This window comes from Dama dama, chromosome 13 (genome assembly GCF_033118175.1).
Source record: "Dama dama isolate Ldn47 chromosome 13, ASM3311817v1, whole genome shotgun sequence".
Lineage (NCBI taxonomy): Eukaryota > Metazoa > Chordata > Mammalia > Artiodactyla > Cervidae > Dama > Dama dama.
This window is the reverse complement of record NC_083693.1, coordinates 74,422,231-74,434,961: the sequence shown is the minus strand read 5'-3', so window position 1 is coordinate 74,434,961 and position 12,731 is coordinate 74,422,231. Positions and strand designations below refer to the sequence as shown.

Sequence of the window (12,731 nt, the reverse complement as noted above, 5' to 3'; positions counted from 1 at the left end):
GGTGCTGGATATTTTTGTGTTCCTATAAATTTTCTGGAACTTGGTTCTGGGATGCAGTTAAATTACCCGGAAACAGTTTGATACTTTGGGGTCTTGTTTTTATGATTTGTTAGTAGGCAGGCCTGGAGCAATCCTCAGTCCCAGGCTAGTTCCCACACCCAAAGCACAAGCTTCTAGGAAATTCTGCCCAGTACCGAATGATCGAGTGTTTCTAGTTTGGCTGGTGAAAGACAACACTGGTTCCAATGTATGTGAGTACCAGGCACTATCTCCTGTAGCCCTTCTGAGTGGGTCTTTCCCCAGCCTTTGATAGTTTCCTTCTGCACAAGTGCTGGTCAGTATGCAGCTGGAAACCTGGGGGACCCCCTGCAGATCTCCAGGGGTCTCTCTCAGCGCAGCTCACTCCTCTTGGGTACTCTGTCCCAAGTCTTTTACTTGCCAGACTCTCAGCTCTGCTTCCTCATCTCAAAACATGTTTCCTTGCAGTTTCAGAGCTATGTAAAGATGCTGTTAAGACACACTGTTCGATTTCATGAGAAAAGAGGTCAGGCGAGAGTGTTCCCTGAGTGTTGACAGTCATACCTGTAGTTACACTGATCAGGTGAAACTGTGTTGTGGCTTGACTGCTGCGTGTTATGCATGTTTCAGGGCCTGGGGATAAGGCTAGGCTCAGTGTGATGTTTTTTAGGAGGTGGGGCTTTGGTAAATGATTAGGTCATGAGGCTGGAGACCTCGTGAATGGATTAGTGCCTGTTTTATAAGAGGCCAGAGCTACCCTTTTCCATCATGTGAGAGCACAGAATTACAGCCCTCTGTAACCAGGGACAGCGCAGTCACCCAGAACCAGACCACACTGGCATCCTGATCTTGGCCTTCCAGCCTCCAGAACTGTGAGAAATAAACTCCTGTTGTTTATAAGGCACCCAGCCAATGGTGCTTTGTTACAGCAGCCCAAAGTGATCAGGAGACACAGAGGAACCTCAAGCATGGATGCCTGAGGACTCTGGGATTCCCTGCTCTGGGGAACCCAAGACACTCCACCCATCAGCTGGTCACAGAGCCCCTGCCCCTGGTTTTAGATCTAACAATTCTAGTGCATGACACCAGCTATCAGTGTGTAAGCACGTGCGCCAAAAGGCAGTTCAAGGTGCTCTTGGGGTATTAATTTAATTCTTCCAGAAACTTACTGAAATACTGGAGTAGGTCCTATTATCATTCTCTTTTTTATCTTTTTTTTCCTCTTTTTTATCTTTGAAGAAACTGAGGCACAGGAAGATTTCTAGTATCCAGACTAATGGGCAAGACTCACAGCTACCCACTTTGCCAAATGCTAAGGAAAACTATGCAGTGGGGCCTGGGGAGTTAGGCAAGGCTGCCCTGAAAGGACAATTTTGAAACAGATTTGGGCTGAGCAGACAAAGTGAAAATGGTCAGGGAGGGGCATCCAAGCTGAAAGGGCTTGGCAAGTGCAAAGGCCCTGAGGCAGGAGGGAGTAGAAACAGTAGAGGAACAACAAGGCAGTCGGTGAGACTGAAGTCGGAGATTCAGGAGAGGAGAGTAAGGACAGGGCTAGAGGACTGAGCAGGCCCAGGCCAACCCTGCTGTGTCTGGGGGTGAGGGAATATACTGTATAAATGGGGACATTGTTATACATACACTGGGACAATGGCAAAAATTGGGACTGTCCCAGAGAAATTCAGACATTTGATCACTTAAAATGTAAGATGTACAGCGGAAACTAACACAGAATTTTAAATCAACTATACTCCAAAAAACAAACAAAAAAAGATAAAGTGAAGAATTTGGTCTTTACCCTAAAACCAGTGGGGCATCTTTGGTTTTGGGCCACTTTCGTCAGTTTGGCCTTTTTATTTTTTTAATTGAGGTATAATACATGTGTTTGTGTGATGAGTTGCTTCAGTCATGTCCAACTCTTTGTGACCCTATGAACTGTACCCCACCATGATTTTCTGTCCATGGGATTCTCCAGGCAAGAATACTGGAGTGGGTTGCCATGCCCTCCTCCAGGGGATCTTCCTGGCCCAGGGGTTGAATACGCATCGCCTGCATTGGCAGGTGGATTCTTTACCACTGAGCAGCCTGGGGAAGCTCCGTGACACACGTAAGTGTACAGATATTTAAGAGCATGGTTTATTCTTTTGTTTTGTACCCTAGTGGCTCAGTTGGTAAAGAGTCTGCCCGCAACACGGGAGACCTGGGTTCGATCCCTGGGTCAGGAAGGTCCCTTGGAGAATGAAATGTCAACCCACTCCAGTATTCCTGCCTGGACAATTCCACAGACAGAGGAGCCTGGTGGGGTACAGTCCATGGGGTCACAAAGAGCTGGACACCACTAAGTGACTTTTTTTTAATTTATTTTTTCCTTTTTTGATTAAACTTTATGTATGCATAGACCCATATAGCAAGATGGGTCAAGATACAGAATGTTCCTAGTCCCGCAGCACATTTTTTCCCTGACATATCCACTACTCTGACCTCTAACACCAAAGATTGTTTATGCCTGCTTTTTAAAAATAAGGTATATTAGGTATGCAGTGACAGGCACTACTCAAGTGTACAGTTTAAGAATGTTCCTTCTATGGAGTCCTGCATAACCACCATCCAAGTCAAATTATAGAACATTCCTAGAAGCCCAGAAGGCTCCCTGCTACCCATGGCACTCAATGCCTCCCCAACAGAGGTAGCCGCTATTTTGATTTTATGTTCATAGGTTAGTTTTTTCACAGGCTTCTTTAGTGCTCCATCTTCAACCACATCTGCTCCGCCTGGCTTGCCCTGCTCCTCCTGAGGCTGCCCCCTCTCCCCTCCTCCCACTTAAGGGATTCCCTAAGCCTACGTCCTCATTGGAAAAGACCCTGATGCTGGGAAAGATTGAGGGCAGGAGGAGAAGGGGACGACAGAGGATGAGATGGCTGGATGGCATCACGGACTCGATGGACATGAGTTTGAGCAAGCTCCGGGTGTTGGTGATGGACAGGGAAGCCCGGCGTGCTGTAAGGCCATGGAGTCGCAAACAGTCGGACACAACTGAGCGACTGAACTGAACTGAACCTACATCCTGGCTCCCCAGCCCTTGCCTGCTCACCCCCACGGCTTCAGTGACGCCCCACGAGTTCTAGGCTGCCCCTCCTCTTCCGACGCCAAGGGTTCCTCTGAGTGCAGATACTCTCCATCACCCCCTCCTTCCCCAGACACACGCAGAAACCCGCAATCTTAGTACCAGCCCAGAGGAAACGGCAGGCCGCTTCCTACCAAACTGCCATCCCAAGGCATCTGCTTGCGTGGAGGGGACGGTGGGCAGTAGAGTTTGAAGCGGCCGTTGGGGGTGCATAACGAATTCATGGGGCGCTGGGTGGCCCCTCTCCGGCAGCCCCCACCCAGCCCGGACCTCAGTCTCCGGCCCGTCAAGTCGGAGCAGGGCCCGCCTTCTCCCAAAGGCCGCTCCCAGCTCAGAGGAGGCCCGGCTTTAAAACACCCCGTCGTGCGGTCGAGGTCGCCAGCACTGCGGCAGCGGGGCAGCCTTGACGCTCGCCTCAGCGCACCAACCCCGAAGCCCCCGGGCAGGCCAGAGCCCGCGGGCGTCGCCTCGAGCCTCGGGGTCCCCTCCTGGAACTGCGTCGCGCGCGCGCGCGGCGGGAGCGCGGGCCCCGCACACAGAGGCCGGGTCCCGCACCACACGCTCGCGCGCGCCGCTCGGCCGCCCCCTGCGCGCGCGCCGGCCCCGCAATCTCGGCGGCGCGCTGACCGCTCGCTCGGCCCGCCCTCGCCGGGCGGTGCTGCCCGCCGACCCCGCCCGCCCGGCCTTCCCAGCATCCCGGCCCCGCTACGGCAAGCGGCGAGGTCCGGCCCCGCCGGGAGCCGGGAGCCGGGAGCGCGGGGCGGGGCGGCGCGCTGAGGTCAGCGCGGCGGCGGCGGCCGGCCCCGCCGTGGTTGGCTGCGCCCGCGCTGGCCGCGCCCTGGTTGGCTGCGGGCCGCGGGGCTGGGCCGCCAGGTCGGGGCCTGGGGTCGGGGCTCGGGCGCCGGCCGGGCTTTGCGCAGTAGCGCTGGGCTCCGTGCTGCTTCAAGCAGACGGCGAGCGGCGGCGGCGGGCGGCGGGGAGGGCGCGGCCGCGGGGGGGCCGCGGGGCGCGCGGCGGGGGCGAGGCGAGCGGCGCCGGGCGGGGCGGGCGGCGGCGCCGAGGGGAGGGGAGCGGCCCATGGACCCGCGGGGCCCGGCGCCCCAGACGCTGCGCCGCCGGGCCCGAGCCCAGGAGGTCGGCCTAGGCCGGGGCGCGACGACGCGGACGGGGCGGCGGCGAGGCGCCGCGGCTGCCGGGGCTCGCGGCCGCCGGGCCCCCGCGGGCGCGCCCTGACGGACCGGCCGGAGCGGGCCGGCGAGAGGCCCGGCGCGTTGGGAGCGGGCCGCGCGGCACCATGTCGGCGAAGGTGCGGCTCAAGAAGCTGGAGCAGCTGCTCCTGGACGGGCCCTGGCGCAACGAGAGCGCCCTGAGCGTGGAGACGCTGCTCGACGTGCTCGTCTGCCTGTACACCGAGTGCAGCCACTCGGCCCTGCGCCGCGACAAGTACGTGGCCGAGTTCCTCGAGTGGGGTAAGTGACCGGCGGCCCTGCGACCCCCGCCCCGGCGCGCCCTCCCTGTCCTCGGGCGGCCGCCCGCCCCGCCTCGTCACCGCTCCCGGGCCCGCCCGGCCGCTCCTCGCGCCCCTTCGCGGCTCTCGGCCCGGCCCTGCCCTCCTCCCCGGCCTTCGCACGTCCGCGCTGGGCCGTCCCGCCCCCTCATCCTGCCCCTCGGAGCCACATCCTCCGTTCCCACCCCCGCCCCCACCGCCCCGCGCCCCGGCCGCTTCCTAGATCCACCCTCCCCGAGCCTGGATATCGTTTCCTGCAGCCCTCCCCGGGATATCCGCCCCCGGCCCCCGCCTTTGGGGTCTCGAGTCCGCGTCGAGTTCCTCGCCCCCCCGCCCCCCAAACTCGCCCTGCTGGGTCGTTTGGGCAGCGGCGCGTGCCTTCTGCATCCGCCTCCCCACCCCCGCGCGTCTCCTGCGAGCCCCTCCTAGGTGACAGCCTGTCCGCATCCCTTGGTGTCCAGGGCCTGAACATCCATTTTACTGTACCACCTCCAAGGGAATTTTCAAGTCGAAAGCCTTGTAGTGAAACGCCATTCGAGAGTCGGTTAATTTTTTTTCATTGTAATTTTGCCAGACCCTGGTAATGCTTGGGGGGCGGAGGGGAGGGCAGCTGGAACTGTTAGTCTATGGAAGTCACTGTAAAACTTTCTTCATCAGACCTCTGCATGCTTTTTAATCATTGGTCAGCTAAATTATTATGTTCTACTAGGACAGAAATTTGATTAAGCTGTGTAATGGTTAGAACCCCAGAAACAACTACACGTGTAAAGCGATATCTTATCTTTCTCTCTAACTTGGGCATCTTGTCAAGACCCTCAGCCTCGTTTAAAACTACCTGGAAGGAAGATGAGACGCTTCGGTTCAGGTCAAATCTATGGAAATCTTATCCTTGGGTTTTTTGTGTCGTTGGGCTCAGACTCTGCCGTTTGAACCAGTAATTTCTAACCTTTGGGGCTGATAAAGCTGACTTTTTTACATAAAGAAATGAATGTGTTCTGTAGTTAGGACCCCTGGTCTGCCAAGATGGTAATTGGAATTTGGGATTTTGTTTACCAAATAAAACTTATGTTGTTACATTTTTTAGAGAGCTTTCTCTTCTTCCCTCCTGAGCGAAATTTTGAAGTCTTGTGAGAGCAGCAGGAAAAGGAGGCCCACAGCTCCAAGACAACCTGTTTCGCTTTGTTTTGGGCTTCATTTTGGTGCTGACCACCCTTCCTGGTTACATACAGTATCAATAAAATGAGAGTACTGTTCATCTTCTGGTGTCATTTATTAGTGATGTGATGGCCAGCTGAATAATTAACCTGACTTCACAGTTGCTTTGAAAGGGAAGTCTTTGGGGCCTCTTACATCCCAGCCTTCTGAGGATCCTGTTTGCTCTTCCTTGCTGAGCATTTGATCTTGGAATCCAGACAGTTTCACAATCAGGTTCAACTCAGTGCTTGGCATGTGAGTCAATGTGTGACTGAAAGGAGGAAGCAGATGGAAGGTTGAGTTAGCAGGTGAGGTGTGGTCCCAGAGGCAGGCCTCTGGCCTGGGAACCTGCAGTGCCCAGGAGGGGCTTACTCATCCCAAGGCCGCACCAGGGGTTCCCTTGTAGCCCTCTTAACACCAAACGGTACCAGCCACTCTGAACTGGTGGGTTTCATTGGAGGAAGCTCTCAGCATGTGAGGCGGTCTTATGTTGTGAGGTTTGACTTTTCCCCAAGTCTAAATAGAAGCTGTGTGCTGTAATATAGAAATATTTTGACTCTTTGGAAATTATGATTACAAATAAATGACATTACCTCCTAAGAATTCAGTCTGCACTGAGCTTAAATTACAGATAAGAGAATGAACTCTAATTTAGGTGGCATTTTTCGTGGATGGTAATATATTTGAGAAGCGGCATTTAATGTCGCGTATGTTAACACATGCACCATTGTAACGCCAGTGTGTATCACTCGTTAGGATGTGGGCAGTCATTATTTAGTGTTGCTTGGAACGCCCAGTTACTGTGTTGGAAAGCAAAGAGTGGTCTTTCAAATGGAATTGTTTGTGGAGCATTATTAGGTACTCTGACTTCCTAGTGGAATTACTTCTACTCTACTCAAGAAACATATATATAGACTGTCACACTGCGAGTTGTTGATTTACACTCTGCATGATGTTTGCAGCCTCTAATGTGTCGAGTCCTGGCATGCAGAGGACCAACCTTGGTAGTATCTGCTGACAGTTATGTAGAAGTCTTAAAGCTCAGTGAAGAAAAATACCCGATGCAGCCCAGATTTGAGAATTATTGGGGACTTTGAGGAAATTTGGAAGGTATAAGTAATAAAGTTTTAAGTTTTAAGAGAATTTTCCATAGTGGTTGCATGGGACTAGATTCATCCTAGCCTTCACTGTAGGTTTTGCCTTTAATTTTCCCTTGATTATGTTTATGGTTTGATTAGTTTCCTCTATGAAATCCTGGACTTTAATTAAAAGTTGGAAGTACCCTGCTTTGCATGTGTATTTCTTTAAGCTATTTTTTAAATGCAAATTTGATACTGTTTGAAGCAGAGCATGTGAAACACTTTGAAATTTCTACAAGTAAACAGCAACAAATATGGACAACTAAATGAAGTGAAGTTGTCTTTCATCTTCATTATATAAAAATACTTGTACATGTGTTAAATTTTTTCCCCTGACTTAAAAAAATAATGACGGGTATTATGTTTGGACAGAGCTGATGTTGGAAGTTCCAGCCCATTGGCGTTAGATGGACCACAGTGGTCCTCTGCCCCGGCCCCCATGTGGCTTGCAGACCAGGCGGGAGGCAGACCTCAGCCTGGTTCCCCGATTCCCAGTCCAGGCCCACTTCTCACTCTGTGCCACCATACTTCCTCTGGAAGTGGTAGAATTCATCTCTGTAGCCCTCTGTTTAATTTCCTCATTGGTGATTTTTCTTAGGAATGAAGCATTACCTTGTCTGGAGTTCTCTCTCATCTGTGTGAATTCCTGTAGCTTTTGGCACGGGGATGCTCAGCGCCCAGTGTGAGTGGGATGTTTCTACCAAACTGAATGTGTTCGGGGCTTAACTGATGGTACTAAATAGCTCAACATACATTTTAATCTTAGTGGCTTCTCGAGAGAGAATTTTTGCATGACATGGGAACACTTTTTTTTTTTTTAAGTAACATTTTAAGAAACAGATCTTTTGAATAATAAGATGTAACTTAGTAGAGGAATACTGGGATTGTGTAATAAAAATTAGGTTAACACAATTTGGATTTGTAAATAGCTATTTGAAGTGCAGAGTGATATTGATTATGGCACTGTGACGGAACAGCTGAAACCATTAAACATTAACCATCCAGCCTTACCTTTTCTCTCTTGAAACCTCCTCCATTGACAGTTGGGCTTTGAAATAGACAGCGGTGTCTCTGTTAAGTCTAGACCTGCGGTAAATGAAACTGGAGTTGGAGTGAGTTGCCCTCACTTGAAGATACCACTGCCTGAAAGAGCTTAGGAGGTGCGGTGCATTGCTCTTCAATTGTAAATGCACATAAGGTCCACCAGTGTGGACAGGAGCACCCCTTGGCTTTGCCCCGCCTCCTGTTGTGGCAGCTGGCGCCCTTGGAAGTCTGGTCCTGTCTGTGCTGACGTCGGTGATGCCGGACAAACATGCGCGCAGACAGGACTGTTAATTCCAAACTGTATTAAGTACAACAAAACCATTGAACTCTTTTCCTGGTAAAGAGGCAAAATGTATTTTTTTGAGAGTAATGAAGTAAAAGGATCATGCTGGAAGAAACCAAATACATATTTTTACCCTTTTTTTTCCCCCCTCATCAAAAAGGTGATAAAATGCAAGTAAAGAAGATTTTGAAAGAATTAAAAAGACAAACCCCCCTGTAATTCCCTCACCCCAACCCCCATAATATGACATCTTTTAGTCCCTGCCCTGAATTTGATTCTTAAGTTCCAAATGACAGTATGTTAGCGTCATCTGAAATTTGTGTGAGAAGCTCTCTTAATAATGAAAATGCATGAGAGGAAAATACACTTTCCTTAGATTTAAAATCATAAGTATTTGGGGACTTCCCTGGAGGTCCAGTGGTTAAGACTCCACCTTCCATTGCAGGGGGTGGAGACTGACCCCTGGTTGGGGAACTGAGGTCCCATGGTCCTTGGGGGTGTAGCTAAAAATTTAAAAAAACATAAAATCATGAGTGTTTGGCCAATATAAACTTCATACGGTAATTTTTGAAGGTTTTATTTAGGCTTAAAATCTATCAGAGAAATTTTGTTAAGACAATAAAACAGGTACTATGTATGAGATGAAGGTCACACGTTATAGTATGATTTTAAATGTGTTCCATGTTAGATATTTGGTCAGTGTTATTGAGTGGTAGGTAACTGGCAACAAAATTGTTTTCAGATTAAAACTTTGTGAAAAGGATCAGTTATGTAATATAATAGACTTGGATATTTTGTTATCTTTAGGAAAGAATTAGAGATTTGAAGAAAATTTTGAATTATATAATTTCTTATACTGGAGCATCTTTGAAGACATAAGATTTACTCTTCTAAGGGGACTGCTGACATTACTGACGTGATGATGCTTCCTCTTGCTTCCAAGTTGTGGGTTCGAAAACTTTTGGGAATTTGAGAGAGCGCATGGTCTGTCCTCCACCCCCATCTCCCCTGTTTATCCAACAGGATAAACCAGGCTCTGGACTTTTCCCCTGATCGTTTCTGAGCAGCTAGCCCTCCAGCCAGGGTTCCTCTCCTCCATGGGCTCCTGGTCAGCCATGGGCCGCCTTGCCGGCACCTGCTATGTAATATCTCAGTTTTATTTTAACCTTTTTTTCCCTTCATTCCCATCCTCACTGGCCTAGCTGAAGGTCTCAAGAACTAAGTGAAAGCCTTTCTCCCTTGAAGATTTCAACATCTCTGCCTGATTAGTCTTCAACACTGCCTTGCATTTCATCCCTCCCCTTTTCAAAATGTCTGCCATGACTTTGGATTCTGTTGCCTTGAGAAAAATCAGATCTGAACTCTGCGGTCCAACGTTGGAATTTAAAATTGACCTAAAGGGGACTTCCTTGGTCATCCAGAGGTTAGGAATCCCCTTGCAACGCCAGGACCTTGCATTCCATCCCTGCTCAGGGAACCGAGATCCCATGTGCTGTGGGGTGGCCTAGCCCGTGGCCGTAACTGCTGAGTCTGCACGCCCCAAATTGGAGCCCGTGAGCCGCAGCAGAAGATGCTGCAGACTCAACGACGATCCTACGTGTCGCAGCTAATACCTGCTGCAGCCAAAAAAAAAAAAATGAATGAACATTGCTCTTTCAAAGTAAATAAATAAAACTTACCTGAGAGATTTCCCTGGTTCAGTGATGAAGGTACTCCCCAGGGCAGGGCATGGGTTCCATTCCTGGTCAGGAAACTAAGATCCTGCACACCGCACAGCACGACAGAAAAAGAAAGAAGAGAAAAGAATAAAGACCTAAAAAGATACAGCTCAGCCTAGTTTTAGAGGCTGAGATGAGCGGCACATCTGACCATACCCTGTGGAGTGATTTTCTTTAAATGTAATTTTACTTTTATCAAAGTAATGCATTTACTCAGTTTTAAAAGTGAAGTAGTTCTACAGAGTTAGGATGAAAGACCAAAGTCCCTTTACCAGCCAGCCTGCTCTGGGTTCTCACTTCTCAGAAGCAACCAGTTTTAACCCTTCTGTTTCTCCTTATAATCAGCTTACGCTGCCAGTGACAGAGAATCAGATAACAGTGACCTAAACAAAATCAGGGCTTCCCTGATAGCTCAGTTGGTAAAGAATCAGCCTGCAATGTGGGAGACCTAGGTTTGATCCCTGGGTTGGGAAGATGCCCCGAGACTGGAAGGGCTACCCACTCCAGTATTCTGGCCTGGAGAACTCCATGGACGGTATAGTCCATGGAGGCGCAAAGAGTCGGACATGACTGAGCACGTTTCACTCACTTCAAACAAAATCAAGGTTGATTTGCATTTCATGAGACTTGTGAGCAGTCCAGGGCTGGTTTGACAGCCTCATTCTAAGAAGTCTTCAGGGACCTGCCCTCTCCTGCCCAGTCTGCTGTCTGGTCTGAGGGTGACCCTCTTAGCTGCATTCCAGGCAGAGGGCGAAGGCGCCATTAAGTGGATGGGAGAAGAACCTTGGGTGCTGATGGTGGGGTTCTTGAGTCGCTAAGTTGTGTCCGACTCTTTGCAGCCCCATGGACTGCCGCACGCCAGGCTTCCCTGTCCCTCACTGTCTCCTGGTTTTTGCCCGAGTTCACGTCCATCAAGTCAGTGATGCCATCCGACCATCTCATCCTCTGTCGTCCCCTTCCCCTCCTGCCCTCAATCTTTCCCAGCATCAGGGTCTTTTCCAGTGAGTCGGCTCTTCGAATCAGGTGGCTGAAGTATTGAAGCTTCAGCATCAGTCCTTCTAGTGAGTGTTCAGGGTTGATTTTCTTTAGGACTGACTGGTTTGATCTTGCTATCCAAGGGACTCTCAAGTCTTCTTTAGCACCACAATTTGAAAGCATCCGGTCTTTGGCGCTGATGATTACTTACTTAGCAATTCCTGCCTCAAATTTCATGTGTCTCTGTAGCATGCTTATGCTGCTTATTTCTGATTTTCCATTTTATATGTTATCTTTTAACTTTCTCTGTGGAAGAGAAGACCGTAGAACTTTAAGTGTCTACTGCCCTGCATTGCTGAGACACATACACCCTTCCTTCTTCATTTTTCCAAATCTGGCTATATAATAATTAGTTTAAATTGATAGTCAGTGTTTATTACCATTGGGTAAACATCTTAACGGCTAAGCCACATAGGATGCAGTTAATTCCCTCCCAGTCTACTAAGACAAGGAATTATTTTTGTGTTAATTGGAATGAATTATTTTTTCTCTCTCTTAGCGTGGATGCAAATGTATAGTAATGAATTCAGCGCAGGTTTTAACTAGAACTCCCCGGTGCAGTCAGCCACGTCGAGTGAGCTCTCACTTTTCAGTCCTTGTAGAGCCTTTCATTCTCCTGTTCCACTTGAGGCTGTGTCTTCTCTAGGCCTGCTGCTTAGCTGCCATCCTGGGATTTCTCTTCATTCCTTATGGGAATTCTTTCTGTGCCTCTTCCTCTGTTGAATGGGAATTCCGGGACCCCGTGTCTTATGTTCTGGTGGCTTCCCTGGAAAGAGTTCATCAGAGAGATATTTTTGAGAACTAAACTGTCTGAAGATGCCTTTTCTTCCTTTGTATTTGAATGGTAGTTTACCTGGGTATTGAATTCTAGGTTAAAAGTCATTTTCCTGCAGAAGTTGGAAGGCCGGACTCGGATGTCTGCTGGCTTTTGTTGCAAGGGGAAGCCCGAGACCATTGTGATCCCCACACCTTGGTGAGATTTGTTCATCCCCAGTGTTCCTTGGGGGTCCTTTTTGGGGGTGGCACTTGGATCCTTCGGCTCTCCAAAACGTTCCTGTATTATTTCTCTATGAGCTCTGATTTCTTTATTCTAGCCTTTTTGATTGCCTGTTATTCATATGTCAGATCTTATGAGTTTTCTGTTAATTTCCTTTCTCCTATTTTTTTCTAGTTGTTGACCTTTTATCCTTCTTTTTCTGGGAGAGATCTCCAAGTTTATCTTCTAGTCCGTCCATTCCATTTTTCTTTCTGCCATCATCATATCTTTCATTTCTAAGTGTTTTTGTCCCTAGTATTCCTTTTTTATAACATCTTGTTTCTGTTTCATGAAGGCAGTCATCTTAAAAACCATTTCTCTTTGTTGTTCAGTGGCTAGGTCCTGTCCGACTCTTTGTAACCCCATGGACTGCAGCATGCCAGGCCTCCCTTTCCTTCAGTATCTCCCAGAGTTTGCTCAGACTCATGTCCATTGTGTCAGTGATGGCATCCAACCTTCTCATCTTCTGTTGCCCCCTTCTCCTCTTGCCCTCAGTCTTTCCCAGCATCAAGGTCTTTTCCAGTGAGTCAGCTCTTGGATTGGATCGCCAAAGTATTGGAGCTTCAGGTTCAGCACCAGTCCTTCCAATGAATATTCAGGACTGATTTCCTTGGGGATTGACTGGTTTGATCTCCT

At 49.4% G+C, this 12,731-nt stretch overlaps 1 protein-coding gene across 1 annotated transcript in view; it reads left to right on the top strand.

Moving 5' to 3' along the window:
- The first annotated feature begins 4,389 nt into the window (after nucleotides 1–4,389).
- CDC42BPB (CDC42 binding protein kinase beta) overlaps nucleotides 4,390–12,731 on the top strand; it is a 99,212-nt gene continuing 90,870 nt past the window's right edge. Inside the window, exon 1 of the mRNA XM_061159482.1 lies at nucleotides 4,390–4,608. Within this exon, the coding sequence (XP_061015465.1) occupies nucleotides 4,434–4,608 (175 nt within the window). The 5' untranslated portion in view covers nucleotides 4,390–4,433. The remainder of the gene's footprint in view (nucleotides 4,609–12,731) is intronic.